The sequence below is a fragment of the Drosophila obscura genome, unplaced genomic scaffold (assembly GCF_018151105.1).
Source record: "Drosophila obscura isolate BZ-5 IFL unplaced genomic scaffold, ASM1815110v1 contig_179, whole genome shotgun sequence".
Lineage (NCBI taxonomy): Eukaryota > Metazoa > Arthropoda > Insecta > Diptera > Drosophilidae > Drosophila > Drosophila obscura.
The window spans coordinates 6,225,166-6,244,132 of NW_024542766.1; the positions used below are offsets into that span (position 1 = coordinate 6,225,166).

Genomic DNA, 18,967 nt, shown 5'->3' on the forward strand with positions numbered 1-18,967 from the left:
GATCTATCCATCCTCTCATGGGGAGTCGCCACTTCTCCAGATCTCTGCAGTAGTTTCGAATCCACTCATGCCACTTCATTGCTCTCGAATCAAACGAATCTTCAAAAATGATTCGGTAGGTAACACATTTCTTTGTCTTTCCAGCATTCGACCCACCCACAAATTAATTCAATTTTCATTTCGTATTTAATTTTACGCTTCTCTTTTTTATTGAATTGTTTTTTGTTTTGTTTTTGTTTTTTATATTTTCGAATTCATTCTGCGCTTTTTTACTTGCAATATTTGATGCTACAATTTATAACTAAAATTATTAACTTAGCGTTTACAAAAAATTATGTATCTTACGCACTTAGAATTATATTGTTGCAAATGTAAATCCTTCTTGATTTTGTTGCTGTTGCTGTTGTTGTTGTTGTTGTTGGTAAATGTTATGTTAGGTTTTCTTTTCTTTTATTAACTTAATTATTCTTGCTTGCTCCTTGCTTATCAGTTCAATATTCTCCGTATTGTATATTTTTTGAATTTTATTTTTCGTTTTAGCATTTAGTTTGTTATTCAATGACTTTCGTTAAATATTTATTATTATTATTATTATTATTATTATTATGTATGTATGTTGTATATAAAATATAAAATGCATATCAAATTGTGTTTAAATGGAGGCGAATGAATTGATTGATGATCAGGAGGATGGATGATGGGTGGGGTGTGCAACACCGAGAAAAAAATTAAGAAGAAAATTGTCTGAATGATTTGTAGCTTCCAATGCAAAGGTATTGTTAGACTTCAAATATAATCTTGAAATCACTTTATATTAAATGTCAAAATGTCAAACTCAATTGAAATGGTTCCCTTCTACCTCTTCTTTCCCGGTGTTGCATCGTTTTTTTTGGCGAGCAGAGGTTTTTCGTATGTATATATTTTATTTCTCAGTAATAAATAGGTCTTTAGAATTATAGTTATATGTATTTATGTATTGTATTGTATTGTATTGTATTGTATGTATGTTATGTGCCAATATGGCCCTTATGTTGCATACATATCGCTCATTATCATTATGTGTACATATATGTATATTTACTTGTTTGTTTCTTTGTATAGATAATCATGCACGTAGCTTATTATTGTTTAGGTGTTTATTTTTATTTGTATGTTATGGTTTTTGTATTTTTAATGTTTGGATTCTCGTTTTAGCGTTCTTAAAATTAGTGATGCTAACTCTTAATACCGATAATGCCAATTTGTTGCAATTTGACTAAGTGAAAACACAGGGGGGGTGTGTGTGTGGGGGTGTGGTGAAAAACATAAACGATATACACAATACATCCCTGCTACATATCTGCCAAAAATTAATTCATTAAAATTCTCTTTCTTTACACAAAAAAAAAAAACAAACAAACATTCAACAAAATTCGTTACCATAACGTAGAACGGTGTTAATTTTAAAACAAATTTTAAAACAAATTTTTCATCATTATTAATTTTTTGTGTGTGTGTGTTTTTTTTTTTATAATACTTTTGGCATTTTCTTTTTTCGCTGCTAGAAAACAATTCCATTCCAAACCTCGTGGGGTAAAAATTAAAACTAATTTCAGTTAGAATTTGCTGGACAGTCTTTATGCTGATTTTTTGGGGGGGGGAGTGGCCGTGGCCGTGGCCCACTACGAGGCCTTGGCAAACTGTATGACAGAGCTCATCCTCATCACCTTGGAGTTGTTGTTGTTGTTGTTGTTGTTGCTGCTGGCATCCGTTGAGGTTGATGTGGCCGCTGTGACGCCACCATCTGCTGCTGCTGGCCCCAGCGTCGCTGGGCCACTCTCCGCCTGGCATGACGCATCGCCCTTGTTCATGTAGTGTTTGCGTTTCCTCAGCGGCAGCGTCATCACATTACGATCGGCCATCATCAGGGAATCACTTTCGGGCGAGGAGCTGCGCTCGGGCGACTCGGTGCTGGAGCGCAGACCAATGGCTGCCTCCACGCGGCGCACAATGTCTGGATTTGGAAGGGCAGATCTGTGGCGAGAGTGGTTAGATTGAGACATTAGATTGGCTCTCCACTGGACGGCGAGTGTAGCTTCAATACTTACTCATACTTGGGCACAGGCGCGTAGCCCTTGTGCAGGCCATGGCGTGCCAGATCTCCACGCTTAAAGTGCTCAATGAGCACGGTGGCCTCGTGGGTATCGTCATAGTTGGCCGCCAGATCGCTGACATGCAGCGTGGGCTGTGGCGATGCCTGCTGCGGCACTGTGGCCTCGGGTGGCGGCGGTGAAGCAGCGTGTCCACGACGCAGCTGCATCATTTGCCAGGCAGCGGCATGGACATCCTCATCGTTCACATGAACGTCATCCTCATCCTGGCGTGCAATACTGGCCGCCTCGAGCAGCGCGGGATTAATGGTCAGGGGCTGGGGCTGGGGCTGGGCCTGCGCCTGTGGCTGTAGTTCAACTAAACTGGGCGTGGCCGGGTAGGGCTGGTAGACCATCGGCACTGGCGGCTGACTCTGCTGCATGCTCAGATCCGTGGGCAGCTCCTCGTCCGCATAGCTGCTGTGGGCGGGCTGGGCACTGGAGACGCCACTGTCCCGACTCAGTGCATCCGTGTCCAGCGGCGCGGCGGGCAGATACTGCACTGTGGATGGCGGCGGTGAGGCCACACTGCTGGCGGATGGCGAATACGTGGAGCTGGGAGAGCTGGGCGAGAGTGGGGCGGCACCAGTGGCGGCCGCCTTGACTCCACGCGGCTGTCGCGGTTGCCGTGGCTTCTTCACTGCTGGCGGAGAGCTTGGTGGAGAAGTTATTGCTGCTCTCCGAATTGCTGGTGATGCCCTGCGAGGAGGACGACGACGCGGAGGAGGTGGCGGCAACACCTGCTGCCTCGGCCTCATCGTCGGGTAACTCATTGGCATGCCCCTTGATGTGGGCCTCCATTTCCTTCTTGTTCTTGAACGTCTCGTCGCAGATGGTGCACTTGTAGCACTTGGATCCGTAGTGCTGCACGCGATGCAGCTTCAGCACGTGATTGTAGCCAAAGTCCCGGAAGCAGATGTCACAGTGATACGGCTTCTCGCCCGTGTGCGTGCGCGAGTGCACCTTGAGCTGCTTGGAGCAGGTGAATCCCTTGCCGCAGCCCGGCTCCGGGCACTTGTACGGCTTCTCGCCGGTGTGCGTGCGCATGTGGATGACCAGTTGGCCGGACTGGATGAACGTCTTCTCGCAGACGGAGCACTTGTGCGGCCGTTCGCCCGTATGGATGCGCATGTGGCGATGCAGCTTGCCCGAATGCTCAAAGGCCCTGCCGCACACATCGCACTTGTACGGCCGCTCCTTGGTGTGGATGCGACGATGCACCTGCAGGTTCTCCTTGACGCTGAACAGCTTGTGGCAGAACTCACACTCGAAGGGACGTTCGCCCGTATGGGTGCGATAGTGACGGATCTAAAGATTCGCAAAAAACAGAAAGAGAGAGAGCATTAAATGGGCATATTCCTTGGGTGGGGGGTGGGGTGTGTTCTTATGCTTACCAGTCGCGCGGGCACTGCGAATGTCTTCTGGCACACATTGCACTGATACGGATCCGCGCCGGCGGCCACATTCGCCAGCGGCTTGATGGTCGGACTCTTCGGTATGCCCACCGGCAGACCCGCTTCGTTCAGTTCGATGGGTGACGCTGTCGCGCCGGGTGCTCCCCCCGCGCCATGCAGCGCCATTTCGGCATTCTTCGCATGCGACTTCGTGTGCGATGTGTGCGCCGATTTGCTGCCGAATGTCATGCCGCACTGTTCGCACTTGAATTGCGGTTTCGTGCCGTTCTGCTTGCGCGGCTGCGCAGTGACAGCAGTGCCAGCAGCGCTGCTGTAGCTAACAGTTGGCGGTGGCTCTGTCTTGATGCGCTGCGCTGCTGCTGCTGCTGTTGCTGCTGTTGCTGCGGGTGCTGCTGCTGCTGCTGCTGCAGTGGGTGTTGTTGTTGTTGTAATACTTTCATGCTGCTGCTGCTGTAACGCCAGCTGATAGCTGTAGCTAACAAATTGCTGCTGTTCCTGCGTCGCCTGCTGCTGCAGTTGCATTTGTCGCTGCTGCGGCGTCTGCAGCAGCTCATAGTGCTCCTGCTGTCCGCCCAGTGGCGCACCACCAATGCCACCCGCACTGGGCGTCGCCGTCAATGGGGGCGGCACCTGCAGGCAGAATTGCGTTTGGGCGGGTTGCTCCGTTTTTATGAGCAGCTGGTTAGCGGGATAGTAGACCATATTGGTTGTGGCTGAATCTGAAGAGAGGCAATAAAGAGAGAGGGAGAGAGAGGGATTAGCATTGTGGGTTTTTGGTGGTTGGCAATTGGATATCTTAAGCAATGATATTATTTATTTTTACTTATTATTATTTTATTTATTATTATTTTATTTTATTTATTATTATTTTATTTTATTTATTATTATTTTATTTATTATTATATATTATTTATTTTATTTTTTTATTATTATTTAATTTTATTTATTCTATTTATAATTATTTTATTTTATGTATATTTTTATTTATTTAATCTAATTATATATTTTTTTTCTTTAGTTTTAATCTAATTATCTTGCCACTTTTTTTCCCCAGACTAACCGATGAACCTGCATTACAGTGTCCCATTGATCCAGAGATACTGCATCGCAGAAATATAATAAAAAGAAAATAATAAATAAATGTAGCAACGCAAAAAAACCCCCCCCAAGACCCGATAAGACTTACTTATAATAAGGTACACATACGGTTGGGTGGTTGGGAAAAGCCTCTAGAGTCTAGAGCGTGAGTGTAAGGTAAAGGGGTGAGTGCGGGGGGCGGCAAGAAAAACCCACCCTATGACATGCCTACTACGCACTTTTTCTTGTTATTGCCGGCCGGGGTTTTCCCGGAGAGAGAGAGGGGGAGAGTGGGAGAGCGTAATGGGGAGGCATTTTCATTCAGAATTACGCATTATAGGAAAAATTTCCCTTCCTATTAGGGATATTTTTCAAAAATAGACTTGAAGCTTTCCAACCGGCTTTGCCCATGGCTCTGCTTGCTCTCTTTTGCTTTTGGCTCTCTTCCTCTCGGTTCTTGTTTACTGTTATGATAAAATAAAACCCCACACCACCCACACCTCTCCCCCACCACCCAGCAACGGAACAACGTATACCAAAACAAAATGGCGTCGAGCCGTGTGCGGGGGGGGCAGCCCTAAAGTTTTCCGGCAAAAAGCGAAACTTTTCGTGAACCTTCCTGTCATGGATTACCTTTTGCATTCGATTTCTTGGAGGTAGCAGCGGCGGTGCCGGACTTTGGTTTGGATTTGCTGGATATATCCACCAGTTCAGTGCCCGATTTGTGGAGCACATCTTTAATCCATATTTGCTTGGTGGCCCAAGTTTTTGCATCATTCTTGCTCTCAGTCATCTTTGTATTCGAAGTCTTAAGGGTATAGTGGGATTTTTTTGATTTCTAAAGTCCATTCATTGCGCGCCGGGAAAAGTGTAAATCTTTTCCAGTTTCAGTTTCAGTTCTATCAGGTTTTGTTTTTCGTTAGGAGATCTTTTCGTTTATATATGTATGTATATTGATAAAGTCCGTATAAAATTAATCATTTGGTTTAATATAAATCAGACTTTAGCAGCAATTTAGTCAGTTTTGTGTTCCATCAGTCCTTGGGTTTTGTTTTTTTTTTTTAAGATTATACTAAGTTTTAATCTAAGTTTGTTTATTTTTAAAAAAATTGATTTTTTTTGTTTGTTATTTTTTATTCATTATATTTTATTAATTATTTTTTATTCATTATTTTTAATTCATTATTTTTAATTTATTATTATTATTTCCTTTAAACAAGTATTTTCATTTGTCGCGTAATTTTCTCTTTGATTAAATTCTTTTTAATTATTTTGATGATTTTCTTCAAATCCTTGGACTGTTGCACGGGATAGGTGTGCTGATAGGCCTGAATATTCTGAGGATGCTGCTGCTGGGGATGATACTGGTGGTGTCCGCCCTGACCCGTACTCTTATTCATGCGCATTTTTCTAAACGATCTCAAGATATCGTTCATTGAGAAATCAGTCATTTTTGGTGATGCACACACACACACACACACGCCAAACGCCACACACCACTGGGATTTGGATCTCAAAACCGGGGGAATTACGCGATTATTCACATTGCCGCACACGTATGTAGTTCTTGGTCTGATGGTGCAACGGAGACTGGTGGGTGAGCGGCCGAAAAATCTGCCTCGAACCCCCCAAAAAAAAAACCCGAAAATGGAAAACGGGAAAAATCAACCACCAACAAGAAAATGTTCCCATTTGATCTGAAAATTTCCCTTCAAATTGGAAATTCGTTTGAGCGTTAAAATGTTCGAGGGACATTTTTGAGTGCGTTTGAATGAAGTTGCAAGGGAATTTCCTGGTTAGACCAGAATTTCCCTATGATTCGATGGTGTTTCTAGGGGTGGGGGGAATGAGTCAGAATAAAATAAATCAAATTCTTATCTAAGCTTATTTCGCAATCTGTCTTAGTCATGATGACTCTGACGGTTATAATCTATATAGAATTCCGGTATCTAAAAGCCACAACATTCCCAAACTAAAACGAAAATAAAACCAACAAAAATAGCGCACAGACTAAAGTGCAAAACGTTTGTGGATAGAGATCCGATCGTATGGCTGGTTATACTACTCGTATATGGCAGGCAAATGCCTTGCACAATATCGTTTGAAGTGTGGGAATTTTTTGCGATCATAAAATTCGAATATGCTCATAAAGGAATGGTTAATTTCCGATAATATAGATAGCCTAGCATCGTAAGTACTTTCATTCATTTGTTGTTTACGAATGTTATTTATAGCGTTTCAAAGTTGATTTATAGAACAGACAGCTGTCTGCATATTATTGGGCTCCGAACTTATCGTAAATTTAAATATGGTTTCAATAATCTTTTACTTGTATTTTTTTGCCTGGGATTATCCTTACTGGGTATTATCTATACTATTCCTATGCCTCACTTTACTTTCACTGCAGATCTCACAGGTAATAACTCATTTTGTGTGTTCGTGTTCTCCCCACCACATAGATCTCTCCTCACCAAATATCTATCTATAGAAAGCCAACGACCAAATTCCACCTTCGACAACTCAAAAAATATAAGAAACCCTCCCAAAAAAACAAAAAAAAAAAAACCGAAACGAAAAACTGAAACACACGAAGAACGAAAAGCAAATGTTAAAAAAAAACTTTTTTTTTTGTGTGGAAGGCAAGTTCAAAAAACTTTTGTCAGCTTTTGTTGTTGTTGTTGTTAGTGTTAGTGTTGAATGTTTATTCGGGCTTTACGGTAAAACTAGCGCAAAAGTTCATTAACATTCGACACAAAAAAAAACTATTTCTGTGTGGGATCGGGGGGTATCTCTGTGTGTGTGTCTCTCTCTCTTTATAGTTTCTGAAGGTACAACAAAACACCGAAAAATGTTTCAGACGAAAAATACATTTATCTATTATGAGGTTAAAAGCAAAGCAAAGCAAAGCCCTCGTGCACTGTGCGACGCATGGGCACACGGTCAATGATCGGATGGGATGGGGATGGATCGTTGTTGCCGTGCACAGATAGAGATACTGGGAAAGAGAGAAGTGGTGAAGAACTCTCCACTCTCCCTCTTCTATTTTATGCTTCCCCTGCCCATATTGACCAAGTCGAAGTGCCGTTATTTTGTTGGGATAGCTCTGAAATGGAGCGACTTTTGAAACTGGTCTTGGGCTGTGGCGTGGCGTGGCGTGGCGTGGTGTTTGGAGGTAGGTGGTTTTAGGTGTGAGCTGCAAGAAGTTGGGGTTTTTGTTTGGTGATCATGTTTGGATAGATCAGTAAAGTTGCTTGACGGGAATAACTGCCATTTTAGAAATGACTTATGGATGGGCTTATGGTGGGGTTTTAAGATACGAAAACTATATTTTAAAAGAACTCTACTTGGGGTAGATTTATGTATATTTATATTTAAATTTAAATTTAATTTAATTCAAATAAAATTTTAAAAAATATTCACCCATAAATAGTACCTACTTTAAATAAGCAATAAAAATTCCAAGCCCCAGCTTAACATTGCTTAGTTATAGATTGTAAAATCGTAAAGCTAAACTAATTATGCAGCCTAGTCGTATTAAATATTTCCCCTCCTTCTATGACTATTTATATCCCCAGCCAAAATCCACTTAAGCTTCCATAAACACTTCAATCACCGAAACACCCCCCACCGACGCTCGCATGTTGCACCTAAATCTACAGACTCCCCCCCCGTCCACGCTCTCTACTCTACCTTTTTTCTAGGTGTACGATATGGTCTGGTCTGGGGTTTTGAGTCTGGGTATGTGACTGTGACTGTGACTGGGGGTTTGGTGTTCGCTTTTTTGGGTTTCTTCTTTCGTGGACTTTTGATGGGGTCAATGAACATTTAAATATAAGCAAATTGTAAGCTTTTTCATTCTCTTTCTCTCTCCCGCGGCTTCATTCACGATTTGTTTATGTATTTATTTCTGGGTATTTTCTGTGCTCTGCTCTGCTCTGGTCCCCCCCGGCTGGATATCCATTACAGCAATCGGAGTGCTCCTATTTGTATGATTTTCACTAGCTTTCAGTTGAATATAAACAGAGTTCGATGAGCCCACGCGATAAGAACTAGAAGTAGAGAACCCAACCCGTGATTCTACGTTTCAGTGCGATACTTTGTGGGAAATCTCACTCACAATATACTCAATGAATATACTTACTATTTGCTGAAGCTCTCTCAAAGGGGAAGAAACTAATGGTAGCGATAAGATAATGACAATGATAGTGGCTAAGGGGCGTAGCTCGGAAATACCCCTGGGGTTGACATTTATAAGGAAATACAATACAGTGTTTTTATGTATGGAAAATCCCCCAACCCCTGCTAATGGTGATTCCTAGGAAAATTTCAGGGCAACTATCAAAACAATAAACAAAGGCTATCTGTGGGGGCAAGAAAGGTTCCTATGGTAAACATATTTTTTGTGTACTTTTTATTTATTTCTATAAACGCTTTTTTAATTAAAATACAGCGGTGTAAAAATATAAAACATTTCAATTGGAAAATTTTATTTTGTTGAAAGGAATATTCCTAAAAATAAAATTTTGTTTTTGGTGCATAACGAGTATACGCATAGGTAAATATATACATACATACTACATATTTTTATTTATATTGCGAAGGTCTAGACACGAAGTCTGACTTTGAGCTGCGCTGCCGCTGCCGCTGCCGCTGCCTCTGCTTCTGTCACTGCCCCCCTGCCACCTTCAGCAGCGACGCAGCTGTTCTGTTAGGCCACGCACATTTTGCGTGGGGCGACAGCGGTTGGCCTAGGTCAAAAAGCAAGCAAGCAGCAGCAGCAGCAGCAGCGACTCGGGCGAGTAATCAGCGAGTGACTGACAGAGTGTGAGAGAGAGGAGAGGTAGAGAGCACAATCAAACTGTAAATGACGCAGCACAGTAGCAGGAGAGGGATGGGGAGGCAACACAGTACCAAGCGACGGAGAAGGGTTGGGCGCGCGTGCAAATAATATGTGTAATGATAATTCTTGTAATTGTGGCGTAATAAAGTCATCCGACATTTCGATATCTTGTGAAATGGAATATTTTTCATGGAAAATGCAACAAATTTTAGCAGGAAAACTTAAAGCTGCATGCAACCACCCACCCCCAATGACAGGTTTTCACTTTTTTTTTTTCGTTAGCAAAAAAAATGGCGCATCAGGCACAACCTTCCCTTTCGTTTGACATTCCTCATCCTACCTCCCCCCAGGCAGGCGACAGAGGCTGCCACCCACGGCTGCGCTGCCGTGCTGCTGCAGCAACATGCTTACTCATGGCACAAACCAGAAAAACAGACCGACATAGAGAGAGAGAGGGAGAGAGAGTGAGTAAATGGGTGAGAATGGGAGAGGGAGAGTGTTGGCTGCTGCTGCTGCTGTTGCCAGCACGCGCATTGCTGTTCTCTGGCGTTGAAAACCTATGCACGGCCTCCTTATGGCAACGCCATGCTGAGAGCTGTTTCATGCGCGTGTCGAAAACATTGTCACGCCCTCCACGTGTAGTTCAAGTTCAAGACAACAACGAGAACGAAACGAAGCACGGCGAGGCAAGGCGAGGCGAGTGTGTGTGGCAGTATGAGAGTGCGAATGGCGACATTGAGAGTGTGAGAGTGCAGCAAAAGCTTGGCGTTGCTGCTGACGTTTGCTGTGCAGTTGACGCTGGCAGCGGAGGAGCAGTGCAGTCAGGCCTCTGTGTGTGTGTTTGTGTGAGTGCACGCCGTACGAGGCCCCTTTATGCGATTGTGTGTGAGTGCACGGGTTCCATGTGTAAGTGCACACTTTTTGCATTGCATACTTTTTTTAACCTTTATTTGCGAGACTTATTCATTTATATAATTATGAAATATGAATATGAATACGAGTATTCGCAAGTTTTGCTTGCAATATTCTAGAATATTACTGCGTTTAAGCTTTTAGGCAGTACTTATTCCCTCTCCCAAGAAAAAGTGCTTCACTCAACAGAAAAACGACAAAGCAGCAGCAGCAGCAAAGCAACCTCATTCCAACATTTGCCATACAAAAGGGTCAACGAACTACTCGTTCAACACCAACAAAAAAGCTCAACGATATTTTGTTCGAAGAATGTAAAGAAAAGAAATCCGAAAACAAATTGAGCATGTGTTTGTGTGTGTGTAAGGGAGAGAACGAACATTTTGTCGAAATTTCAGCTGGCTGGTTGATGGTTTGCTGGGGTGGGGTGGGGTGGTGCGACGATCGTGTCTGGAGCGGGGCGAAGAAGCAGCAGGGCAGCAACAACAACCACAGTCAATACATAAAATTTTGTGAAAACCTCAAAAATAAATATGTACATACTGGAAAAATACTTGTACATTCGAGAACAAGCACCAAAAAATACCAACAGGCAGAAGGGACAGCGAAGATAAACTCCAGAACTGCAGAACGAAGCACTAGATGCCCTTAAAGAATGATCGATCATTTTCTGGGCAAAAATTATAGAATATAAATTGAGCTGCTGCTGATCAAATTTCTGCCAAATCAAATGCATTTTCACAAATGATTTTTAATTGAAATAAGTCAGGAGTTACCTTCCTTTGCTTGAAATTAAAATGCTCTCTCTGAATGAGGCATCATACAAAAAAGGAGCCGGCATGCACAAGTGTTTTTTTGTCTTTTTCCTTACTTGCAGCCGAATTTCTTTCTTCTTTGCCTCTTTTGTTCGCCTGCAGCAGCAAAAGGGGTAACAAGAATGAGGATGTGTGGAGCAGAGAGCCATCATACACTTCATTTAACATTTTTGTACTTTTTACGTGTTCTCGTTCTCGTTCTTGTTCTTATTCTCAAAATAAAATTGAAATACATATGTATGTATGTACATGTTTATGACATTTTAAAAATAATCAGCTAAATGAATGACGCCGGACAGGCGACTGGGCACAGGTGATATATTTTTTGCTTGGGGGTGGGTGGGTGGCGGGGAGTGCCAGACGGTATTTGGAAATTTTCGGGAATTGCATTCTGGTAAGCAGAACGGGTTTAAGAGCTGGTGAAATGGGTGTGTGATGGAGATTTGGGCTGCTTCCGGCTATGGAAATAACTTCAATGATTAACAATTATTTGAAGGGCGTATCCCAGGGGGCGTGTGCTGTGTCGTCCAAACTGGTTCAATCTTTGTTCGATTTGAGTTCGGAAATGCATTTCCTGCCCAACCGCTTTTGAATGCGTGACAAATGCTCCGCCTAAGTTAAATCTCTCACTAAAATAAATGTAAACTAAATGCAATTTTATATCCCTTAAACTTCGTATTTATTTAAACATACTTGTGGTTCTGGGGTCCAATTGTTTCCAATTGAAATTCAATTTCCGTTTTCGTTTCCGTTCTGTTTCATCGAAAAAATTACATTTCAGTGCGTCATGTGGGCCCCTCCCCCAGCCACCCCTTTCAATTGGGAGGTGGGTGAGACATTCATCCACCGATTCTTGCATTCTTGCAATTTATTTTAAACTAATCCGAAACAGTCACACTCGCCAAAAAAAAAAGAGATGCCCAAAAAACAACAAAACCAAAAACTACTATATACTGCAGATACATAAAGAAAGAAAGAGAAAGAGATCAGATCAGATCACACATACAAATAGCGTATTTTTTGTATTTTGGCAAAAAACACGTTTGGCAGGTTGCCTGTCAAAGACAAAACCTGAAACGATGGTTAGACATTTGGGTCCTCTGCCGCAATTATCACTGACCAAACCTAAGCGGCAAAATGTTATCCCCTTACCCCCCGCCCCCCCCCCCCCCTTTCCCACCCGCCACACTCCATTGAGCATCATTATGCAAGAAGATGGAATGCAAATGTAACGCCGTAAAGGTATCCCTTTTTAATTTAAAGTGCGCACAATTTCCTTAGGTATGTACATAGCTGTGTGTTTGATTAATTTCAGTGTATAATGTGCAATCAAGCCTCACAACCCACTGCTAATTGAGTGCGCCAGAGCCGTGGAGAGGAGAGCGCGCCGAATGATTCCCACCTTGAACTTGAATTTCAGCAACTGCGCTGCGCTGCGCTGGGCTGGGCTGGCAGCAGCGCAGTAGCAGCAATGCCGGCTGCAGCAATGGCCTTCAAATGAAGTTCGGTACAGTGAACACTTGGCCCGAAACCCGAAAAAATTGCAAGCATTAAAGGCAGGCTAAAACATAGAGGGGAAACGAAGATGTGACACCCCTTAAAGAAACTACAACATGGCCATGGGATATGCAGCTGTGCAGCAAGAGCTGCAGCATGCCATAAAATCGAGTCCTTTGATTTTCACCAAGTTTAGCATATGAAACACAGAATTCTTCTTCATGGCCTTTCCTTCCTTTTGAGTCGCAAACATCTCTCAGAACACATAATACCCTCTGCTCCCATGGGTATAATCAAATGCGCATAACAAAATGGAAAGTTTTGTGCGAGAGGGAGCCAGAAAGAGAGAGGGAGAGAAGCTTGCAACAGTGCACAGGAGGGGCATTCGCCATTTTGTATGTACAGCCAACGACCAGCGTCAAAAAGTGACGCGACGCGACGCAACGCAACGCGTCGCTGCTGCAGTCTTGTCCTTGAACTTGGCAAACATTTTTATTGTTTTTTGCAGCACAACCAAAGGACACACACACACACACACGCGCGCGCAAATCTGCTTCAAATGCGAGCAGGCAGAGGCGCAGCAGAGACCCACAACTGCAGCTGCAATGCTGACCGAGGCCAGTGGCAGAGGAGGACGCAACCCAAACGCATGCAACGTTCCTCTATAGGGCTTCCCATATGGCAAATATTTTATATAACTTGTATGTATGGGTTTGTTCATGAAAGATTAATGCATTTGTAGGCATGTTTCCAGCGAAACGAAGCATTTATATTCTAATTAAGAATTATCTGAATCATGGCTAAAATTGTACATAAAAAAGAAGGTATATAGTATAAAGTGTAAATTTTAGCAAGCATAAATAACATCAAGAGGACTGATAAGAGTTTTTGGAACTATAAAAATAATATTCCAAAATGATCAAATAACTTGATACAATTCTTTCCTGAAACAGTATATTCGAAGAAGAGTCAACTGGAAATTTACTTTATTACCAGACCAGATCATATGATAAACTCTCTCCCAAATCCATGGCAAAACGAATTTCAAAAGCTAAAACAAAGTATCCATGGATTAGTTTAAGGGGAAATACCTTATCAAAGGCATTTCCGACACGTGTTGACTGTTGGGATTTCTTAGAATGAACTTAGGGCCGCCGTTGCTTATCATGCCCCAACGACAATAATATTTTTTTCTAAATGGTAATTCCAAATAAAATAAAAACTCACAAAAAGCAACAAATTACTGACCACAGAAAACTTTTTCGCACGAAACAAAAAATATATATTATAGTAAGAGGAAGGCGAAGAGGGACGGGGCAGATCGAGTCCGAGTCATTTGGCAATTAGAACAAAGAAATAAGAATGAAAACAGAAACTGCTATAAAATTTTGTTAACCAAGGTCAACATTTTTTGTTGTATTTTTTCGAGCATTTATAAAAGTAGCAAAAAAATATCAGAGATAGAGCTGCCGCTGAAATATATAGGGATATATGTATACAAACGTATGTACATATGTATGTACACGAGAGAGTATCATGAGAACTTGATAAACAAACAGGCAATAGAATCAACAACAACAACAACAACAAAAGACTTAAAAGAAAACGTCCCAGCAACAATACCCACTTTGAGCAAACGCAATCACAACAACAAGTAAGAGGAGAGCTAGAAATCGGGGGAATTTTGCACTAAATGATACCCATTAATTGGTGGTATTTTGTGTGCGCTAATTGCAGCTTATAGACTATTCAAATAACCGAGAGATAAAGCGAGAGCACAGAAATCGAATAGAATAAACTTTCAAATTTGTATGTGCGGAAACCCTTCCCTTTTGCTGTGACATGCCATACACCCGATAACCATACATAACCCCTTGCACATCCACAAGTTTATGGGGTATATAAAAATATGGCGGATTTTTCAGTAGGTAGAACAACGAGCAGAGGCAGAGGCAGAGGCAGAGGCCGTCCGTCATTAGATGTGGTGGCGAGGCGAGGGTGCCGTGTGCCTTCGCACAGATACACAACTTTTTGGCAGCACGCACACACACATTGACAAATTTTTGTGCACACACACACACAGATACTCGACGTACATTACGCATGTCTGCGAACCGGCTTTTTCATATATTTTTTTTTGGCATTAGAATATACTGCCGTATACTACGTACGGCAGAGCTTGTTTGTATTTTGTGTGTGTATCCCTCGAAAGATACTCGTATCCAAAAAACAAAACAAAAAAAAAACAAAAAAGAAATGTTTCTTCTTGTTGCCTGTGTGCGTTTCAATACGAAATTTAATGGGGTAGGCATAGGGTCGGGTCTCTGGTCTGGTGTTTAATAAATGTCTCTCTGTCTCTTGTCTCTGGTTACGGGTTTTAGCTGCTCCTGCTCACGGGTTTGTCATGTGATTTCTCCTACCCACCCTTCATGATAAGCAGAAGTTTATTTTTTTATATTTTTTGTGAATTAACTGGCAAAAAACAAACACAAAATATTGTCAAAAAAAAAATTAATGAACAGTCCGATAAGGCTTTCTTTTTTATGTGTTTGGTGTGGGGCTGTGGCTGTGCGCCTTCAATGATATTTTATGATAGAGACAAAACACTTGAAAGCAACAAAGTGCTGCATAGAGTTCTATAAATATCGGGTGTTAATTATATTGGTCATGTATACTCGGGCAGCAGTCTCAAGAGTGCCAAAAATACTCGTGAAAGCGATTACTTTGTCCATAAAGTGTGGGTTCAAAGATGAAAAAGTACGATAAACGTTCAACGTTAAACAGAGTGAATTTATATGACATAATATCGTGACAACTGTCAAGGTTTTTTCGCATGCCATTTTAATGGTTAAATCATTTCCATTGATAACTAAAGCATTTTGGTAAACAAAATGAGTTGCAGGCTTATATGCTGCTTATATGCTGCTCTCCTCTTCATTCTGCTGCAACCAAATATTTACTATCCGACCCACATTTATGTATTATCAATCTGCTACATTTCCGCCCACCAATTCTTAGGTTTACTCATTCATAATGACTAGCCGAAAAATAAAAAATAAATATATACAGAATATATCCAGAATATAAGCAGATTCGCTATCAACGGGAAGTACTACTTCCTCATAAAATGGCATCCAACTAGAGTTTCGAAAGATAAATTTAAGCACGGTTCCGATTCATTGCATTCCATTCATAAAAGAAGAGCTGCTCCCACACGATTTTAAGGTATATTTAAATATCATCGGAGCAGGTGATAAGAATTCCACCAATCGGCCTGCTGCTGCTGCTGCTGCTGCTGCTCCGATAACTGTCAACAGGTGGAACGTGAATGAACGCAGCTACGACAACTCAAGAACCCAAGAACCCGGACCAGCGCGACCCGAAACGAATGAACAGGCAAAAAAAAATACAATATACAAATAATCAACTTTGGCGAATATTATTTTTTTTTTTTGCGATAGCGATAACAGCATTAACTTTTGTGTTCTTTTGTTTCCGATAATCGGTATATTTTTTGTGTGATTTTTGTTGCTGCTGCTGCTGCTGCTGTTGTTTCCCAGCGACAACAATTTCCTGTGCACATAAATACCTCAATATCAGTTTACAGAGATTAAAAAAAGAAACGATAGGAATGCTCGAAAAATTTCTTGCCAGTTAATGTTCTTTCGTGATTTGTTGTTTTTGTTTATGTGTATTCCCTCGGGGCCTGACGCTGGCACTGACCTTCAGACACGAAATTAGCTAAAATATATTTTAGATAAAATTCGCTACACACAATGGTACAGTGCGTTACGGTACTGGATGGGCGCCAGTTGCAAAGACTCAAATTAGTCGCAAAAATTCTTTTTTTTTTATAATTTATGGAATTTATTATGGAATTATTATGGAATATTTCCGGATGGAATATTTCCTAGTTATCGGATGAGCAATTAGTAATTTATCGCATATATTCTGCTAAATCGATTAACTACAATAAATCCATTGAATTCGCCTCGTCATGATAGCTTTGATTGAGTAAAATGAGTCTCAAAAAACCTTTTATAAACACTCGAAAATACTTATATTTAAATCGTATTTTGTCTTCAATGTATTCATTTAATCTTTCACCGTTCAAGTGCCTAATCCATAATAAATTGACGATTCTTTATAGCTCTCCATTTCTATCAGTTGGATCTTCAAGAGGAATCACGCGTGTGGCCCACACTATCACACGTTTATAGCGCAAGTCGCATGATCCTGTCAAGTGGGACCCCGTAAAAGTGACTCACACCCGAAACTGAATGACTCACGGAATGCTTAGGAAACCCCTCTTGAACATCCATCGAAGCATTATCAAATTTCGAATACCTAGAGCGATATAATACATTTATAATGTATATATATATTGGCCTACTGTCATGGTGACTCAAGCAGGGTCCGTTTTTTAGGCTAATTAAGAATTGAGTCACCCTCGGGAATCGGTTTAGAACAGGTGCCCCCACCCCCCTCCCCAACGCATATCTGGGGGTCTGTCTGTCTGTCTGTTTTTCTTTATTCCAAGAGTGCACTGCATTGCGGTAATCGGTGAAATAACCATGAGGTATCGTGAGTATGATGGGTAAAGTAATGCATGCATCATGGGGCGTATGTGTGATTTTTTATATTTGTTATTCTGATTGCTCATTTATAGATCTAGTGAGATACTCTTTTTGTGGCTTATCATTGACGTAATAATTTTGGGTTTGACGTAGGTTTCGAGACGCACAAACGGGAATACATTTTGAGGGGAGTTTTTCATTGTATTACGTATACGCAAGGGCTGGCCAGAACAGGTTGAAGAGCGTCGTCGTTATGCCATAAAAATCTACGTTAAACAGACACCCACGAACCCAATGGGTATTTTCAGCTGTAAAAGCGAGATTTCATCCCAAATGCCATGTCCTTTAACCCTCGTACGTGTAGTATTCTGTATGTAAACATTTTTGATATTTTTTAAGCTTCCAAATGTAATTTTTTTTTTTTTTAAATTAAATGCTTTTCCATTTATAAATTAATTAATTTTGAATATTTTTATATCCGTTTCCAAAACTAAAACTCACCATAAAATTGAACAGAAAAATCCACAAATTTCAGTTTGATATTCCTCCTTGAAGGCAAAAGTTGGTAATCCAAAAAGTTGGCTTGTTGGATTGTGTTAACGGTTGATGAAAATGCTTTCGATTTTTCAGACACTTGTTGGTTAGGGAAGGGGGTGTGTGTATTACTGTTACGATTGTTTTGTGGGAGTCGCGCGTCCAAACCCGCGAATCGACAAGCGGCAAGTGTTTCTCATCAAGAACTTGATTCACTTTGTCGCGTTCTTCAGTCGGAATCGGAATCGTAATCGTAATCGTCGCCGCTGCCGCTGCGTTGCTGCGCCGATGTTCTCTTTTCTGTTGTCGCGCCGAACACGTCTGCACTTGACGCTGACCAACAATATTTTGTGGCTGTTTTGCGTTAGAGACCCCGAGACCGTTAGAACAGGAACATGTCTCTTCGAGCGAGTCGAGCGATCGCCGAGAGCAGGCAAAAGCTTGCGAGAGCGAGAGACGGACGGTCTTAAACGCGTTCGTGTGACGTTCGTATGCCGTTCGTGGCTATTCGGGTTTGCTACTCGCTGGCGATTCGGCCTCTCGCCTGCTGCTGCCTTTGATATTATTATAAAAAAATGATTATCAAGTTGAAAATTGTATTTCGGTTTTTTGCGCTCGTCTCTGAAATTAGTTGTCGAGTTGTTGCTTTTTGTTGTATTTGTATTTCCGTATATGCTTATGTTTATGTGTGTGTGTGTGTGTGTGTGTGTCTGTGAGATTGGTATTTATTATCTGCTGAGCAACTATGATTCTGGCTGTTGTTTCTGCCGTATTGCGCACATTCACACGCCACTATAAACAATATTGACCTAGGTTATATACATATGTACGAGTACATATGTATTGTTGGGCAGGCTATAGGCTATATACTTGTAGAAAGGGAGCTTTGATGCCTTCTCTTTGTTTCTCTTTTTGCCTTTGATTTGTAGCACTTTTTTGTATGCTATTTTTTTTTAGCAAATTTTCGAAATTATAGTATTTGATTACGTGCACTTTTTAACCTTTAAATATTTAATGTAAATTTTTCCAATTTGTTTCTGTGTATAAAGAGCTTTTTTCTTATTTGATTTGTAGCCCCTTTAGTTTGTTATTAAAACGTTAGAGGAAGTTAAATTATGTTTGTCGTCAGTCTTTTGGTATTATTTACACACGCACGTTCCAATATATTCTGGGA

At 41.5% G+C, this 18,967-nt stretch overlaps 2 protein-coding genes across 2 annotated transcripts; both read right to left on the reverse strand.

The window, feature by feature from the left end:
• Positions 1–307: 307 nt before the first annotated feature.
• LOC111078776 (Krueppel homolog 1) lies at positions 308–18,326 on the reverse strand. The gene is given in 5 exon segments (XM_022373630.2): positions 308–2,013; positions 2,088–2,794; positions 2,796–3,437; positions 3,524–4,263; positions 17,761–18,326. Coding segments are annotated over 4 exon segments (2,424 nt in total). The 5' UTR covers positions 4,247–4,263; positions 17,761–18,326; the 3' UTR covers positions 308–1,661.
• Positions 5,833–7,407, reverse strand: LOC121403932. The gene has a single exon (XM_041592235.1). The coding sequence runs from the start codon at positions 6,070–6,072 to the stop codon at positions 5,833–5,835; it is 240 nt and encodes a 79-aa protein (XP_041448169.1). The 5' UTR covers positions 6,073–7,407.
• Positions 18,327–18,967: the final 641 nt, after the last annotated feature.